General features: G+C 43.5%; 1 protein-coding gene across 1 annotated transcript in view; it reads left to right on the forward strand.

The window, feature by feature from the left end:
- The first annotated feature begins 1,159 nt into the window (after nt 1-1,159).
- The window catches only part of SPOCD1 (SPOC domain containing 1), a 222,845-nt gene continuing 203,968 nt past the window's right edge, over nt 1,160-20,036 (forward strand). Inside the window, exon 1 of the mRNA XM_089673946.1 lies at nt 1,160-1,414. Coding sequence (XP_089530072.1) covers nt 1,160-1,414 — 255 coding nt within the window. The remainder of the gene's footprint in view (nt 1,415-20,036) is intronic.

Genomic DNA, 20,036 nt, shown 5'->3' on the forward strand with positions numbered 1-20,036 from the left:
CCCCTACTGCCATGTATTCTGGGCTCCACTTGCCCATCTGCAGGCCCTGAAGCCGACATGGTGGGTGCCGGCGGGCAGAGGGGCGAGAGGAGAGTGGACACATGTCCACTCTCCTCCCGTTCTTGCTGTGACCCGGAAAGAGACATGTATGACGTCACTTCTGGGTCACCACTGTCACTTTCTCTGGCTAGAATAGCCAGGGAGAGATGTATTGCAATGCGACCAGTGTCTTTTAGACCTTGCATGTCTCATTAAAGAGAACCTGTCACCAAAAAATCATCACGTAGGGAAATTTGTGTCCCCTATGTGATGATAAAAAAAGTTAAGTAAAAAAAATTTTTTTTTGAAAAAAAATAAAGTTACACCCAAGCACATAACATCCCCTCCACCCCCCAATTTTTTTTAAGGCCCCCCACATATACACACGCACATAGAAATGTAAGCGCATTGGCGAGGGTGCCTACGCGTGAAGATGTCGATTGTGATACACATCATACATATTATGTGTTACATATTGTTGCGTATAGTTACATATCGCTGTGCATGCCGGAGTGAGGCAATAATTTTAGCACAAGATCTCCTCTGTAACACTAAACTGATGACCTGTAGGGGATTTTGAAGCGCCACCTATAGAAAATATATAGTACCGAAGTTTGTCGTCATTTCACAGGCGCACACAAGACTTGATATGCTGGGTATCTATTTACTTGGCGCAACCTCATCTTTTATATTTTACCAAAACTTTGGGTAATTAATTGCGTTTGTTTGCCCTAAAATTCACTTTACTGTAGTGTGTTTTTTGCTGAAATTTTTCCTAGAACTTTGCAGTAATATTGTGTGACAAAAAATTGGAACTACAACTATTTTATCCTCTAGGGCATCTGCTTTCAGAAAATATATACTTTTTGGGGGGTTTGTGTAATCTTCAGGCCTGAAATAATGTTTTTAAACGTGTGCAAAAAAATGCAAAAAACGGCTCTGGCAGCAAAATGGCTAAGGATAATGGCCCCTAATTTGTGCATACAGTTAGGAACATGTTTTACTAACCTGCAAAAAATAATAATCCATAGATTGTTTTTATTAATATTAAGTATCTATTCATTAGTGATATATTTAACAATAACCATATATATTTCAGACAAATTTACAAAGTGTGGACATGGATCCTCCAAGCTATCTGAAATTACCACAGGAGCGTGACTGTAGCAGTCCATTGGGACTGTTTGATAAATTCAGGCTGGAATTTCTAGCAAACAAGTCAAATGATTCTGACTCTGACTCTGACGTACAGTTTGTGTCAGAGTTGGCACCTGCACATATCACCCAGAAGACTGAGAAATCCACAGTTAGCCACGTTTCTCAAGTGTTGGATAAAGCTTCACTTTACACTAACTTGGTCACCACCATCAAAAAAGTAAGTTTTAAGAACTTGTGTCTCATACTTATGTTCATTGATATTATTTGTTATTCTACTTTGTATTTCTGCTCCATTACCTTAGCTTAGCTGTCTGTTGATTCCACTCATTGTGGAAGTATTGTGTTCCCAGCGTCTGCTACAGGGGCTCCTAGGGAGTGCTGTGTATCAAGATTGAAAGCCCAGGAGCTGCAAGTTCTAGCTCCTGGGCTGGCTATCGCTGACAGCTGCTGGTTCCAATGTAAATGCAGATGGGGGCATCAGAAACCACTTTAAAATGTTGCTAGGGACTCAATTGGTTAAGAAAGCTTCACAGTGCTAAAGTGGAACGAAATGTTTTTGTTTGGAGCTGGAGCATTTGACGTAATGTGAAAGTATGCACAGCATATTTGAGCATTATAACTTGCTTGCTTTGCAAAGTGCCTCCTCCAGCAATTCGACTGTCCACATTCCCTTGTCACTTTGTCGCCTGTGCTTCTATCTCCTGGGTTTGGAGCCTTTGGGCATCTTGATTGGTCTGTATAATGTAACTCCTATACCTATGGCTGCACAGCTGCCAGTATACAATTCGTACAAAACTGCTGGCAGGCAGAGGAATAGATTTTATGGCAGAAGAGATGTACAATGTTTCTTCTACCATAAATACCTACCTCCTGGAAATGTTTACATTGCAAGTTTAGTTCCCCTTTAACAGTAGGCAATACTGTCTATAATTTACTTCACAGAGGCTTCTGGTATGTGACTATACTGTACATTCTAAAATTAAAAACTTTCTTCACTTGTGAATAGTTGTGGCAGGCATGCTGTGAATTTAATCTACTGTTCATAAGAAGTCAGCATACAAAGTATACCTGAAAAATGTGGCAGTCTGTTATTAAAATGGAAATAACAAGTAATGTGCAGTCACAGGCATATGTGGTCATCATATAAGTACATCTATCATCCTGGCAGTTTAATATCTGATCAATGCTAATTAGATATTGGTTGGCTTTCAGACTATTTTTTCTCCTCGTATATAGGGTAATTATTTTCATATTCTCTAAAACATCCTAATCTGCCATTATAACAAGCTCATTTTAGGAACCTTTAGAGACCATCTGGTCTATCAAACATCACAATTTTCATTGCTTTTAGTGGTTTGCAGGGATGCCAGAGCTGTTATCAGACTTGTCCCTTATCCAACCGCATTTCTGAAAAATATGCACATTTATCAGCGAATATTCACTGTGGGCTCATTCAGACTGGTGTGTTAAAGTAACACACAGAAAAACACATATTGGGGTGTGTTGGAGGAGCAATTAATTGTGAATGGTAACCAAACACACTGTACAGTGGCAGCTAATGCACATGGCATATGTTGTAGTACACTGGGTTAAATGTCTTAATTTTTTTGTAAATTAAGGTATGCCAGTCTATCCAAAATAAATTTGGGTATGTTAGTACAACTCATAATTTGAAGGGTGCTTAAAAGTTTTATTTTTGGCCTTCGGTAGTCATATGGTATACTGCATAGCAGGGTTATTGAATTACAATTCACGGAGGGGTGGACAGCAACATTTTCTTCCAGTAGAGGTCCAAATCTCATGTTTGTGTTATTACTCTGCCCCTCACATAATAGCCCTTCAGAAATCACAGTCCCCCCCAATTTACATCACAGCGTAATATTTACATCACAATCCAATCTTTTATATCACAGTCCCCCTATTTACATCATAGCACAATATGTATATCACAGTGAAATCTTTTATATCACAGTTCCTTCATTTACACCACAGCACAATCTTACATCACAGTTCCCCCTCTTTCCATTACAGTCCCCCCTTTACATCACAACCCCCCATATTTATATCACAGGCCCCCCATCTTTACAGTGTGATGACAGGCCTGAACTTTACATTGCAGTCACCCCCCTTTGCATCATAGTACCCCATCTTTTTCATGACGGTCCCCCATCTTTTTATCACAGCCCCCCTTTTGCACCATAGTCCCCTGTCTTTATATCACAGTTTCACCCCTTTGCATCACAGTGCCCCTTTTTACATGACATTCCTCTATTTTTACATCGTAGTCCCCCTTTAAATTATAGCCTTCTTCACATAAAAGTCCCCCCTTTTACAACACAGTTACCCCTTTACATTATAGCATCTCCTTCACATCACAGCCCACCTTTATATAGCATCCTCCCTTTTATACCATGTCTCCCCTGTATGTTACAGCCTCAGACACATCACGTCCCCTCTTGTACAGTACAACCCCCCTTTTATATTATTGCACTTCCCCTTAACATCACAGCACCCCTGTTACATCTCAGTGCCCCCCTTTACATAGCAGTCCACTCTTTGCATAAGGCAGCCCTCCTTAACAGCACATCCCCTCTTCCTTTACATCAGTATGCTCGTCTCTCCCCCCCACCCCCCCTTTCCTGTCCTACCTTTCTTACCAGAGAGTGGGAGGTGCTGTTGATCTGGATGGATGATGGGAGTTTCAAAACTTCTTCTGTTAACAAGTGGATGATTGGTTGATAGGACCGTTGCATGTTGTAGCAACCAATTAGTATCCCCCCCTGCACAAATTACTAAACAGTTAATACAGTTTTGAAAGCCCTTACCATTTAGGTGAAATGTCTAATTAAATTTTCATGACCTCAACTCTGTAATTCAAAAGATAACAGCATCTGCTCTGCCAAGGAGGAGGTGTAATAGCAGGAATTACATGATATCCTCTCCTCCCTCTCTGCAGTACGAGGAAACTACAGTTCCCATCTACCACAGGGAATTGTAGTGAATGTGGGCAGGTACACCAGGTCTGTACATGTTGAATGTGTCTGATAGTCTCAGTCCGCCCAGCACTACTATTAGTGAGGCTGAATTACATCACTGCTTCCTAGAGAAAAAAGTACAGGGATGTGGAGTGATGTGCCAAGACCAGTGGCAAGGGGAATAGAAGGCATAGGAGCCACCGGTCTTACAAACAGGAAACCAAAGAGAATTAATGGTTTGATTTGAAAATGAATAGACTATTTCAGAGCAGCTACTGAGTGAACCAGAAGATAGATGACATATTCAGTGAAGGTAGGAAATCAGCAACAAGGACATGTAAAGAAATTTTTGCTTGGAGTTCTGCTTTAACCCCTTTGTCGCCAGGTCCATACGTCATGGCTGCAGCCACCGGGATTGTGTATAAAACGGACAGGCTGATTCCTGCCTGTCAGTTGGAAGCAGTCGGGCGGTTGCACTCCCGCCATGTATCCGGGCCCGCTTGCCCATCTGCGGGCCTGGGGAGTGTAATTTTCGGTATTGGCTTGTGGAGGGGAGAGAATAGAGCAGACGAACATGTGCAGTGTCACTTCCAGGTGTCACTTTCTTGGCTAGCACAGCCAAGAAGCAATGTATTGCAATGCTGTCTGCATTGAAATACATCCAGTGGAGCCCAGAAGGGACATGCAAGATACAGTTACACCCAAGCACATAACATTCCCCCCCCCCCCAAAAAAAAGAAAATTTTGAGGCCCCCCCACCCCCACATATATGCACGTACAAACATAAATGCACACGTTAGGGAGCCTATGCGGGAAAACGTTGATTGTGATTTTGAAGCATTGCCTTTAGAAAATATAGGGTACTGAAGTTTGTCACCATTTCATAGGTGCACACAAATTTAAGGTTTGGCATGTTGGGTATCTGTTTACTCGGCGCAACCTTGTCTTTTATATTTTAATAAAAAAATTGGGTAACATCTTTTTTTTGCCCTAAAATTCACTTTAGTGTTTTTTACTGAAATTTGAGTTTCCTAGATTTTTGCGGTAATATTGTGTGACATAAAAAATTGTAACTACCATTGTTTTATTCTGTAGGGCAGAGTTGTCAAACTCCAATTCATCACAGGCTGTATCAGCATTATGGTTGCCCTCAAAGGGCCGGTTGTATCTGTAAGACTAGATGTCCAGAGCACCCAACCTCCATTGCATCAGATGTCAAGCATCCCACACCTTCCCTAACATCACCATGTACCCCCTTTAGGGGCAGAGCTGGAAAGCAGAAAGTGCAGGGTTTGGAGGAGGACATGAGGAAGAGTGGAGTCAGTTACCAGAGTCTGTTGAATGCTGAGACCAGGGGAGGCGGAGATTAGGGGGTGCTGCAGCTGCACTGAGAGGTGCAGAATTCAGCAGAGGAGTTTTAATCTCTGCTGCCAACTGCTGAGACAAGGTGGAGGCTGAGACAAGGGAGTACAAGCAGGAGAGGTGAAAGGGCCACGTGAAATGGCCTGGAGGGCCGAATTAGGCCCGCAGGCCTTGTGTTTGACGCCTGTGCTCTAGGGTGTCTGCTTCATAAAAGGTATCATATTTGGGGGATTTGTGTAATCTTCAGGCCTAAAATGATTTTTTAAACGTGTGCAAAAAAATTTGCAAAAACGGCTCTGGCAGCGAAAGGGTTAAGGGAATTCCCCCAGATTACCAGAACTAATGTCCCCATTGGAACATTTCCCCTCTATTACTTTTCTGCAGACAAACCAAAATTTTGGATTTTCTTTTACTTTCACTTTCAATGATAATGGTAAACTGGACAAATAGGGAGGGTGAATTTCTCTAATGGGGACACATACAGCAATAAAAACTGGCAGGTGTTCCAATCCATCTCCCCTCTATCAGTTTAGTTAGGGCTTGCTCACACTTGACTAAATTTCTAACTCTTCAAAAATGCCTCTATAGCGTTAGTTTGGGCGTTAGACAGTTGTTAATGAGCTTTAGTATGGGCATTTTACAAGCAATAAAAATGCTCCCCAAACACCCTCTGCGCAGTTTTGAGGCATTTTATAAGCGTTTTACAAGCATTAAAACTGCACCACAAACGCCTATAATAAACTCTAATGGTATTAACGCGCCACAACCGCACTACAAACGCCCCGCAAATGCCTGCCAGTGCGTTTGTGGAGCGTCACTATAGACTTGAATGGGAGGCGTTGAAAGGCTTCAAACTCCTCCAGACTCGACATGAGGCTTCAATTTTGAAGCGACGCAACGCTAACGCTTCATGTTTTAATAATATGAATAGCACATATGTTCATAATATCATTTGCATAGGCGTTTAAGGAGCATTAAAAACGCCCCTCAAATGCCTGCGAACTAGGCCTTAGAAGCTGAGATATAATGTACACAAGTGCATAAATATAGCCATAGCAGAGTATGTGAGTGTTCTGGGGTCCAGCAGCATTGGTGGCCCAGGATTGTCTGACTACTCAATAATTTATGCAGGTAGCAACAACATTTGATAAATATATTTAGATAAAATAAATGCATATGTAGTTTAGGGGCCTCTGTATAATTGCTCTGAAAGCAATGGGTATTCTATAATACTAGAAGAACATCCTTTGCAGATTGGAGGTTAGAGAAACAGGGGGCCCTTAATGGTTTTGCTTAGGGACTCCATCACACAGAATGAGTGTGCAAGTGTATTCCAAATCAGGTTTACTTCGTAACCCATATCAGCCATTTAGAAATCAAGCATGTGTAATTTCTTGCCCTTTGTGCAAACATCGCCCTGTAATACTGGATTTCTTTGTACTTCCAGTGGAAGGTCCCCAGATGTGTTGGGGTCCAGCAGTGAGAGTGAGAAAGGCTGAAGCTACCTGATTCAGATTAGTATGCAGCTCGAGACGAGGGTGAGTTACTGTAGGTCAGGGGATATTGACAGACAGGGTAAGTATATAGAGTAAGAATATACTTAAAGTGGATGTAAAGGCAGATTTTTTTTTTATATAACAAACATGTCATACTTACCTTCTTTGTGCAGAGATCCTCCTCTTCTCGGGTCACTATGGTCACTAGCTTGCTATGGGGGCACTTGAGCAGGCAGCAGCTGCTGCTCTGTATGTCCATTCACACACAGCTGTGATTGACAGTAGTGGGAGCCAATGGCTCCCGCTGCTGTCTATTCAATAAGGAGGGAGAGACCTGGGACAGCCGAGGCTCTCATTCACATTGCTGGATCGAGGTTGGGTTGCTGCATACAAAAGGTTTTTTACCTTCATGCATAGAATGCATGAAGGTAAAAAACCTTGAGCCTTTACAACCAGTTTAAGCCTTAAAGGAAACATGCATTGAGAGAAATTGATATGCATTGAGAGAAATTGGTATGCTGCCATTGCTGACTACCTGAAAAAACTACTTGCTTGGTTTTTATGGTGGTCTAAACTAGTTGCTTGGCTTCTATGGTGGTCCAAGTGCTGAGCTGATTACCAAAAATAAGTTTGACAAAAGTGTATTGATTTTTCTTAAAATCTTTTGGCCACATTTTTTGATGGCTTAGAAAACACTGAAACCACAGCCAGGCAGCCAACTAGCAATTTTAGGCATTTTGTTATGGTACTGGATTAAATTATTTACTTATTTGCAGTGAATGTTTAATTGTTCCTTGCTGTCCACCTAAGACCAGGGGCTAAGATTACTGCAAGTGTTTTTGGCAGTGTAGTGCTTTTATCTGAATATGGAGCCTGAGTTTAATTTTTTTGTGACAAGCAAGTGAGCATGGTAATGCTAGCATTTTAAGTGGGATGGATGTTTTGTGTCTGATATCCTATTTATTCTCCTTTATAAAGAAGAGTTGAATAAAGAAAACCTAGCATTTCAGATTGCTCAGTGTGAAGAGGTCACTTTGTGGGGGGAATTAAAAAAGGGTGCCTTAGAAACTTTTTAAAATTTCGTTGGGCCACCAAACCAAAATTGTTGGTTCTTGTGCATGATATATGTACCTGTTAGAGACAGGTACATGAATTTGTCAGTGCCAGGCACTGATGTTGGAGTTTCCATACTGGATACTTCTTCTACAGTGTGCTCCCTCCTTTCCTGGCCACTGCTCCCACCACACTAACAGGCAGTGACCATATTTGGGAAATGACTTGTGTCACTGGGACGGCGTAGCCTATAGGGGAACTGAGAGATTAGTTCCCTATCAGGTCAACCTAGCTGTTCATTGATAGCACATACCAGTGTATGGGTCCATAGCCTCTATTCAGTCCACTACTATGTGCTATCAATGAATAGTAGGAAATACCTGATTTCAGTTCCCCCTAAGGCTCTGCCTGCTCGAAGACACAAGCCATTTCACAAATATGGGCATTACAATATTTGGGTGATGTCCCTACTCTACTCAGCCCATTTGTTACCTTTCAAGCAGGGATTCTGCTGGCTGACAGCTCAACAGTGCCAGGGGTACAGTACTGAGTGAGAAGCTGTCACATACATGTCGGTTTTCCAGCACAGACATGCCCCTTAATGACTACTGGTGTACGTTTATTCGCAAGCTCAGAGCAGGTCTTAATTGCTGCTAGTTTCCCAATCTGTGAACTGGCAATAATTCTTTAGGAACCTGTCAATACCATAGCAACAGGTTCTTAAAGTGGTAGTAATCAGAACTAGCTGGTGATAACGATTTGTTTTACAATTTGGGTATGTGGACATACTGGGCAATCTATTGGGGGGTCTCTAATCATAAAGAGGTTAAAAACTACTGCAATATAGGATGTGTGTCTTTGCTGGGGAGAAGGTTCCAAGGCCAAACAGGTTTACTTGTACATTGCCACCTTTACAGATAATGAAGAAGAATTTTGCAACATCTTGATGTACTGAAAACTTCCTGTGGCATTCCTTTAAATAGTTATGGAGTATACAGCATAGACATTTGTTCTCTTTTTAGAGTCTTATTAGTTGATACAAAGCTATATAAAATTGCAATAGTACGAGCTATAAAAAAATGTTGATTTGACAAGGCTTGGGAAAGTCCCGACTTTAAAGTCAGGATCCACGCAGATGTCTGGACCAGCACCTGTCTCAGCCTGTCAGGAGGCTTTCCTACAGTGCCAGTTACTGTAGGAAAACACTCTGCTTCCTTTCACAGCTGATCGGAGTTAGAGGAAACAGAGCACAGGCTGCAAAATGAAGCCTCTGTTTACATGTATGACCGCTTTGATTGGTCACACCGATCACATGGTACCCTGCTTTGTGATCTGCTGCGTTTTAAAATGGCCCATCAGAAGCGATCAGTTTGTATGAATTAGTGTAGGTAAATAAGTGTTTATTTACTATTATCAACAACACCATCTAGGGGCCATAATTTTCTAATCCATTATTTTCTGTATGAATAACATCAGACCTGGATAGAAACATCCTTATAACAGTCTGATGTTGCCCCTTTTTACATTTTATGATTGTAAATAGAGATGAGCGAAGTATTCAAAAATTCGATTCGGCTGATTCGGCGAATTCGCGGAATAAATTCGATTCGAGTCGAATATATTCGCTGCGAATTTAACTTATAAAAAGGGTGTTTCTAGGCTTCAGAGAGCCTTTATATTAGTGCAGAACACTGTACCTTTAATTTAAATGCCCTTGGAGTCTGCTGGGGAAGAGAAATAATACTGTCAGTCAGTATGACATGCAGATGAGTGCCGTCGATCTTAGAATCACCGCACACTTCACTCATTTGGGCAGTCACGGGGCCAAAACCAGAGTGTGGAGCCACAGTGTGGCGGTGGAGGCAGCAGCAATGGGGGGCAATACAGCACCCTATGACAAAATGGAACCCACCAGCAGTGTGAGGAGACCTGAAAGTGGCACATGGCAGAGTGTGGCGATGGAGACAGCAGCAATGGGAGGCCGTACAGGGACCCATGAGACACTCTGGACCTGGCAGCAGCATGAGGAGGCGGTACGGGGGCCCATGGCAGATTACGGGCCTGGCAGCAGCAATGGGAGGCCCGTAATCTTCCAGCACCCTATGACAAAATGGAACCCACCAGCAGTGTGAGGAGACCTGAAAGTGGCACATTGCAGAGTTGGCGATGGAGACAGCAGCAATGGGAGGCCGTACAGGGACCCATGAGACACTCTGGACCTGGCAGCAGCATGAGGAGGCGGTACGGGGGCCCATGGCAGATTACGGGCCTGGCAGCAGCAATGGGAGGCCCGTAATCTGCCAGCACCTTATGACAAAATGGAACCCACCAGCAGTGTGAGGAGACCTGAAAGTGGCACATGGCACAGTGTGGCGATGGAGACAGCAGCAATGGGAGGCCGTACAGGGACCCATGAGACACTCTGGACCTGGCAGCAGCATGAGGAGGCGGTACGGGGGCCCATGACAGATTACGGGCCTGGCAGCAGCAATGGGAGGCCCGTAATCTGCCAGCACCCTATGACAAAATGGAACCCACCAGCAGTGTGAGGAGACCTGAAAGTGGCACATGGCAGTGTGGCGATGGAGACAGCAGCAATGGGAGGCCGTACAGGGACCCATGACAGATTACGGGCCTGGCAGCAGCATGAGGAGGCGGTACAGGGGCCCATGGCAGATTACGGGCCTAGCAGCAGCAATGGGAGGCCCGTAATCTGCCAGCACCCTATGACAAAATGGAACCCACCAGCAGTGTGAGGAGACCTGAAAGTGGCACATGGCAGAGTGTGGCGATGGAGACAGCAGCAATGGGAGGCCGTACAGGGACCCATGACAGATTACGGGCCTGGCAGCAGCATGAGGAGGCGGTACGGGGGCCCATGGCAGATTACGGGCCTGGCAGCAGCAATGGGAGGCCCGTAATCTTCCAGCACCCTATGACAAAATGGAACCCACCAGCAGTGTGAGGAGACCTGAAAGTGGCACATGGCAGAGTGTGGCGATGGAGACAGCAGCAATGGGAGGCCGTACAGGGACCCATGAGACACTCTGGACCTGGCAGCAGCATGAGGAGGCGGTACAGGGGCCCATGACAGATTAGGGGCCTGGCAGCAGCATGAGGAGTCGGTACGGGGGCCCATGACAGATTACGGGCCTGGCAGCAGCAATGGGAGGCCCGTAATCTGCCAGCACCCTATGACAAAATGGAACCCACCAGCAGTGTGAGGAGACCTGAAAGTGGCACATGGCAGAGTGTGGCGATGGAGACAGCAGCAATGGGAGGCCGTACAGGGACCCATGACAGATTACGGGCCTGGCAGCAGCATGAGGAGGCGGTACGGGGGCCCATGGCAGATTACGGGCCTGGCAGCAGCAATGGGAGGCCCGTAATCTTCCAGCACCCTATGACAAAATGGAACCCACCAGCAGTGTGAGGAGACCTGAAAGTGGCACATGGCAGAGTGTGGCGATGGAGACAGCAGCAATGGGAGGCCGTACAGGGACCCATGAGACACTCTGGACCTGGCAGCAGCATGAGGAGGCGGTACAGGGGCCCATGACAGATTAGGGGCCTGGCAGCAGCATGAGGAGTCGGTACGGGGGCCCATGACAGATTACGGGCCTGGCAGCAGCAATGGGAGGCCCGTAATCTGCCAGCACCCTATGACAAAATGGAACCCACCAGCAGTGTGAGGAGACCTGAAAGTGGCACATGGCAGAGTGTGGCGATGGAGACAGCAGCAATGGGAGGCCGTACAGGGACCCATGAGACACTCTGGACCTGGCAGCAGCATGAGGAGGCGGTACAGGGGCCCATGACAGATTACGGACCTGGCAGCAGCATGAGGAGGCGGTACGGGGGCCCATGGCAGATTACGGGCCTGGCAGATGACGACGAGGCTGCCAAGTGCGATCAGCCTCATCATCATCAATTAGGGTCTCCGCCTCACTACTAGCCCCCTCGGCTGCGTGTGGGTCAGGAGACAGACCTGTCTCTAGACCGGCTACCGAGCCACTCTCCTCGCCAGTACTTCTTCGCCTGGCTGCTGAAGAGGCGGATGTCTCCCCCCGTTCCTGACCGCCCTCTGTTAGCTCTTCCTCACTGTACAGTGGGGCTGAGCCCACAGCATGCGATACTTCGCTTGGTGAGGGAACACCAAAGGACAGGGGCAGGTAGAGGACACGTGATTTCAGTGGGCTTGCTCCCGGGCCATGCCAACTAACGGTTGTGTCTGACGTACCCACCGACCGTTGGCTGTAGGTGTCAGAGGTGACCTGGGAAGAGGAAGACGACCGAGCCAACCAATCGATGACGGCAGGGTTGTCGGTGGAGATACGACCGCTGGATGACACCGGGAGCACTGGCCTCTGGCTGCGACTAGTGCTGCCTCGACCCCTTCCTCTGCTGCCACGTCTGCTCGCTCCTGAAACATTGCCTCCTCTGCCACTCCTCTGCGTGTTGTCTGACATACTCTTTAATTCAACGATTCTGTGTCCCTGAGTAACAATTCTGTGTCCCTGAGTAACAATTCTGTGTCCCTCAGTAACAATTCTGTGTCCCTGAGTAACAATTCTGTTTCTGTCCCTGAGTAACAATTCTGTGTCCCTGAGTAACAATTCTGTGTCCCTCAGTAACAATTCTGTGTCCCTGAGTAACAATTCTGTGTCCCTCAGTAACAATTCTGTGTCGCTCAGTAACAATTCTGTGTCCCTGAGTAACAATTCTGTGTCCCTGAGTAACAATTCTGTGTCCCTCAGTAACAATTCTGTGTCCCTCAGTAACAATTCTGTGTCCCTCAGTAACAATTCTGTGTCTGTCCCTGAGTAACAATTCTGTGTCCCTGAGTAACAATTCTGTGTCCCTCAGTAACAATTCTGTGTCCCTCAGTAACAATTCTGTGTCCCTCAGTAACAATTCTGTGTCTGTCCCTGAGTAACAATTCTGTGTCCCTGAGTAACAATTCTGTGTCCCTGAGTAACAATTCTGTGTCCCTCAGTAACAATTCTGTGTCCCTTAGTAACAATTCTGTGTCCCTCAGTAACAATTCTGTGTCTGTCCCTGAGTAACAATTCTGTGTCCCTGAGTAACAATTCTGTGTCCCTCAGTAACAATTCTGTGTCCCTGAGTAACAATTCTGTGTCCCTCAGTAACAATTCTGTGTCCCTCAGTAACAATTCTGTGTCTGTCCCTGAGTAACAATTCTGTGTCCCTGAGTAACAATTCTGTGTCCCTGAGTAATAATTCTGTGTCCCTCAGTAACAATTCTGTGTCCCTCACTAACAATTCTGTGTCCCTCAGTAACAATTCTGTGTCTGTTCCTGAGTAACAATTCTGTGTCCCTGAGTAACAATTCTGTGTCCCTGAGTAACAATTCTGTGTCCCTGAGTAACAATTCTGTGTCCCTCAGTAACAATTCTGTGTCTGTCCCTGAGTAACAATTCTGTGTCCCTGAGTAACAATTCTGTGTCTGTCCCTGAGTAACAATTCTGTGTCCCTGAGTAACAATTCTGTGTCCCTGAGTAACAATTCTGTGTCCCTCAGTAACAATTCTGTGTCTGTCCCTGAGTAACAATTCTGTGTCCCTGAGTAACAATTCTGTGTCCCTCAGTAACAATTCTGTGTCCCTCAGTAACAATTCTGTGTCCCTCAGTAACAATTCTGTGTCTCTCAGTAACAATTCTGTGTCTGTCCCTGAGTAACAATTCTGTGTCCCTGAGTAACAATTCTGTGTCCCTGAGTAACAATTCTGTGTCCCTGAGTAACAATTCTGTGTCCCTCAGTAACAATTCTGTGTCTGTCCCTGAGTAACAATTCTGTGTCCCTGAGTAACAATTCTGTGTCCCTCAGTAACAATTCTGTGTCCCTCAGTAACAATTCTGTGTCCCTCAGTAACAATTCTGTGTCTGTCCCTGAGTAACAATTCTGTGTCCCTGATTAACAATTCTGTGTCCCTGAGTAACGATTCTGTGTCCCTAAGTAATGATTCTGTGTCCCTAAGTAACGATTCTGTGGCCCTAAAGTCTCTCTGGCCCTAACTCTGTCCCTAATACAGACAGGTCTGTCTCTCTTGAATGACCGCAGGCTAATGGAGAATTGTAAGATGGCCGCAATTTATAGCTCCACCATTACACAGTGCTGGCTGGCTGGCTGCTGATTGGCTAATGCGATCACATGTCATGAATGAATGCATTATGGGTCAGCGCGCCTTGTCTGCGCGCCTTCCCAGAGATCCCCGCTCCGTCGCCACACATGTCGCCGCCATTTTTGGGAAAATTCGATTCGTGCATCCGAAGTTGGCTAATTTTCGGATTCGGCGCGAATCGAATATTTCCCAATATTCGAAACAAATTCCACTTCGCCATGTTCGATTCGCTCATCTCTATTTGTAAATACAGTTTTACATGATAATAGCTCTGCCATTTTTTTTTCTCTCCCAAGATTAAGATGGTGTTTAGCTGTGCATTAACCAAGTGACTAAGGATAACTATGAGATTATCCAAAAGTTGCAAAGATATTAAAGCCTATCTTCTGCCAAAATTGTTTGCACAGCATGCACTAAACTATGGATGTGCATCTCGTATACAAAATGTAAGTATTCCTTATGGTCTAATGACTCTTGTACAATACTATGGAAGGATCAGTTGATTTACTGGTGGAAGAATTCCTGCTGATTTTTATTAACACCAGCAAACATACTAATATATAATCCAGTGGTGGATGCATTGGCACCTGTTGGCTGGTACAACTTCATGAAGGGGTCTCAGTGACTGCTGGTTCCTTCTACTTGCTGGCCAGGGGTCTCTTCGCGGCAGATAATAAAGAAGGAGGTGGTAACTGGACACCAGCTGGCAGGTAAGTATTCCAGTGGTGGAAGCGGAGTGTTTTATAACAAGGGCAGTGCAGCAAGCATCGGAACTATTGCAGGGATGTTGAATTGATATCGCCTGATGCCAGGGACATGTAGTTTCCGGCGCCGGGCAGGTAGTTTTTTTTCAACCTTTAGCCCTGCTGTGGGCAAGCAGCAGGGCTCATCTGTCAGGTGGAAGCATACGGGCAGCAGCGCTGCCTCCGATTGCTTCCACACAGTGCCGGCCTCCCCCCCCAAGGTCTCCCGGGCTCCACTTGCCCATCTGCGGGCCCAGGACACTCCCCTTTCCTGAGGAGCACCCAATCAGTGTTCTAATGAATCACTGCAAAGTCTCTGCCCTTCCTGCTAGTCCCTGGGTGCGGTGCTAGAGACAGGCAGGGAGGGGAGGAGGAGATAACAGCACAATAAATATGGTTTTGGTTAAAACATTTTTTTTTAATTCTGGATAAAAAGATTGTCGTGAGGGACAAATAGATTGGAACACTGATTTAGTCCCTGGACAAATAGTTTTTTCAAAAATTTCCACACCCTGGTATTGTCAAGATTTGCTAGATCTGCTTTAAATCCTTGACTACTGTTCTAAGAGGAGAACTCAATAATTCACATTTTATCATCATTCAGCATTCTTTGCACTGAGATTTGAAGAGGTTGAGCATACACATTTGTACATGTAGCAGTATGTATGGTATATAGAAGTGACATGAAGAAATTTAGAAAGGGGAGAATTAAAGGTCAAATTGAAACTTTTAATGGATAGATGGTCAATTTTTCTGCTTTCTGTGATATGAACCTGTACACCCTGGGGCCCTAATTGGTAATATGTCATTGTTTTATGGTGACCACATGTGTTCCTTTAATGCATTGTAGGAAGAAACTGTAAGCTGTTTATTTGACAGTGGAGCATACTCCTTTCTTTTCTGCATTATACTCATCTTGTTGGGAGAGTTAACTCATTTACATGATGTCACTTGGTAATATTGCTGCATTACAGAGTGTCTTCTCTTTATGACTCAGGAGGAAGACTTTGCCCAGCCAAATGGTGTCAAAGTTGTATTTTATGTATGTATTTTATTTTTTCCTAGTCTTACCTTTATTTTGGTTCATGTTTGTTGCAAACACATCAATATTTAAGGTCATGATGGCTTTTGCAATTAGGATAGAAAGATTTTCAATGCACCGACCCATATTTACAAGCCTGTGAACCACAATTTAGCATTCGTTTTAATTGCACCTTGAAATAACATTGTTTGATTTGCAGAACAAGTAAATAGATAGACTTGAATGAATGTTGAATTAAATGGATGCAAATTATCGAGCAGCAACTTCTGATGTGTTTTGAAATTAGTTTTTGAGAAACTTTGTATGATTATTCTGGGAACAGGCAGATCTGACTACGTGACACAAGTAAATTATAATTCAAAACAACTAATTAAATAGCATTTATGTTGCTCTTAACTCTTTCACTGCGAGAGGACATTCATACCTAGAGGCTTAGTACAAATTTAGCAGTGTCAGTATGCTGATTGGTAATCTTTCTAACTATATTTAAGGACGTTATTTGGTACACTATTAATAAAAAAAACCTTGTTCTTTTTTATGTTTTTTCTTATGTAGGTTGATAAATGCGTAAATATGTAATAAGCATTAGAATTGTATTGTAAATAAAATTTTATGGAGTATTCTATAACCCCAGATAAGAGAGCCATTGGAGATTGAAGCTTCGTGTAAAAAAATGAACATACTGTATCAATATACTGTATTCCTCAATAGCCACATAGGTGTGCACCAAACACAAACAGATATGTGACATCATCACAGTGCTGTTCCTGCCCTGTGCAGAGAGCAGTCTGTAGGATGGACCCAGCAAGTACATCCACTACAGGCTGCATAGAGAGGGCTGTAACAAGATCAGCCACTCTGCAAGTAATGAAAGCAGCAGTGACTGGCCTTAATTACAAGAATCTCCCAAACAAAAGCTGGCCATACATTATACAATTTTATTGTATAATTTTCGTTTAGATTTACCCAAACCATATAATATGAGGTCAAACCTAAACACTTTCAATTTGTATGCAGTCAAGCAGGCCCTTGCACTACATAGTTGAAGGTAAATCTAAGCTTAAAGCAAAGTTTCACGCAGGATTACTGCATAGATCTGGAAAACATAAACAAGGTTGATCAAGATTTAAACAAGAATACACATGCCTCTTGGAATTAGACTATATTTGCTTATCCTAGAATTCAACTTTAAATGATAGAGGAACAGAACAATACTATGTGATGGCTATGAAACCTTAGGTTTATACTTCACCATTCATAGGCAAGCTAGGTAATGCTAGATCAAATGTATTCTCCATGTTACAACAAACAGATAGTCAGTATTGAGAATGGGTAAAACTTGTTAATGTCAGATAGGGACTTGGATCTTGGAAAAGAAAATTAGTGTGTGTGTGGATGGTGCAGGGGGCATTTTGGTCGTATTACAGTAAACACCAGACGATGGATTGTTGTCTTTCCGCAGTAATTTGTTAAGATCTGGGTCCTGATCATACACTTATAGTGATCACCTACTGCACTATTAGACAGCACATATTTAATCTGAAGCCCTGAAGAAGGGGAATTCATGTAACTCCTGAAAAATGTGTTCATATCAATATTACAAAAATCTATATAACCACACCTGCTCATTCTAGTGATCCAGTTTATTTTGATATGCCATTTCCTTTTTTACTTTACATTGCACTGTTAATGTCAAGGTTCTCTGGTGCCTAATTGCTTAGATCTACACTACTGAATGGGAAACAATTTTTTTTTCTGACAGATGTCAATGCACTTGCTTGTAGGTTTAGTATTGACACAAAAAGTACACTGTATTTAATTACAGTGTACACAAACACAATACAGCGGGTAAAACAAGTATTGAACACGTCACCATTTTTCTCTGTAAATATATTTCTAAAGGTGTTTTTCATGGTGACATTTTCACCATGTCAGTAACAACCCATGCAATCCATACATACAAAGAAACCAAAACAAATAAGTTCAGAATTTAAGTTATGTATAATAAAATGGAATTACACAGGGAAAAAGTATTGAGCACACTAACTGAAATTTATTTAAAGTGTTACTAAACCCAGGACCCTGCATTCACTGTATCCAGTCTCCCACAGTACTCGGAACATGGAAATGCAATTAATTTAGTCAATATAAACTTCTAAATATCTTTTCTCATCAGCAGTTAGAGCAATCTTGTGACTTCTGTCAGTGTCCAGCAGAGCACTAGTTACAGCTTGTAGAAGTTTTCTTTCTGCCTTAGGAGGATGCAGAACCCCTGACCTGTCTGGACAGTGCTGATTGGCCCTGTGATGATCACATGTACTCTCCCAAGAAAAAAAAAAAAAAAGCTCTAGCAATACACATCAAACTGAGCATGTGCAGAGTGCCTCCACACCATACAGTCAGGTCCATAAATATTGGGACATCGACACAATTCTAACATTTTTGGCTCTATACACTACCACAATGGATTTGAAATGAAACGAACAAGATGTGCTTTAACTGCAGACTGTCAGCTTTAATTTGAGGGTATTTACATCCAAATCAGGTGAACGGTGTAGGAATTAAAACAGTTTGCATATGTGCCTCCCACTTGTTACTTGGCTCTTACTTTCCATTCAACATACATCAGCATCAGAGGTTGGTCATCAGCTCTGAGGAAAGGGATTCGTTCCGGAAACGCGTCAGCCATATGACCGCACTGACAGTGAGAACACCTTGCCTGCCGTTGTGGCCATTGTCATTTTTCTATGCTTTTTAGATACATGCTTCGTCTGAGTATGTTTTTATTATTCTTTCACTCCTACAATAAACCTTGGATAATGCACTAGGTGTGTGCGCCACCTGTTTTCTCTCGATCCAGTGGCTGATTTCCCCGGCTGAGGAGGGCTGCACCCCTGAAGCATTTACTTTGGTTGTCTCTGTCCTGGTACCCTTGGCTTCCCTTTTGGCTGTGCATATCCTGAGGCGCTGGAGAGTACATACGATATCAGCTTCAAGATTTAAAGACAGTTTCTGTGGAAGAATGGGCCAAAATCACATCTGAGCAATGCATGCGACTTGTTTCTCCATACAGGAGGTTGCTTGCTGGATGGAATAAATCTGTATTATCAAGCAGTATTACGCTATTGGGCCTCCTTTCTTTCTGGGGCTCCCTGTGAGCTTCCTACCACCCACAGAGTCACGTCTAAGGAGGACAGAGCCATACTTGGTAACTGGGTGAGCAGAGCACGGGAATAGACCAGACCACATTCCAGAAGGTTTCCTGGATTCAAACCTTAAGAGGGGTTATCTCTTACATGCGCATATTGATTGCGCATCTGGTGAGTGCGCAGTCTTATATCATTTTGGATATCACCACGTTTACATTCATCATAAGAGATCCTCATGATCCTCTCAACACTGGGATATTGTGGACTGGGCACTCACGAATATTTCTGAATAGTTACGATACAGTGACATATATCATTTATTTGTGGACTTTTACTCTTTGCACTTTAACTTGTTTTGCTCCATAGTGTGTTATTCATAATAATTTATGCACACGGAGACACTTGCTTTTACAGCGTTTTTTTTAGTATTTTATTCATTTGTATTTGATGTATTATTTATGATTCCATAGTTCTGTGCCCCCTGCTTATTTATAACTTTATTTTTGAACTTATTTGTTTTGGTTTCTTTATATATATGGATTGCATGGGTTGTTACCGATGTGTGGTGAAAATGTCATGTCAATAGCACCTTTAGAAATATATTTACCAAGAAACATGGTGACCTGTTCAATATTTATTTTACCCGCTGTATATCACACATTTTTTAATACAAAAGATGAGGTTGCATCAAGTAAGTAGGTATTAAAGATGCCAAGCCTTCAAATTGTGTGTGCGCATAAAACGGTGACAAACTATAGTACCCGAAATTGTCTATGAACAGCACTTTAAAGTGCAATTGCCATTTTCATATGTGCCTGTACATGATGAAGGATGGGGGCTTTAAAAAATGTTTTCTCCTTAATTTTATTACTATCAC

This window comes from Staurois parvus, unplaced genomic scaffold (genome assembly GCF_062004578.1).
Source record: "Staurois parvus isolate SC_StPar_1 unplaced genomic scaffold, SC_StPar_1.0 ptg000145l, whole genome shotgun sequence".
NCBI classification, from domain to species: domain Eukaryota; kingdom Metazoa; phylum Chordata; class Amphibia; order Anura; family Ranidae; genus Staurois; species Staurois parvus.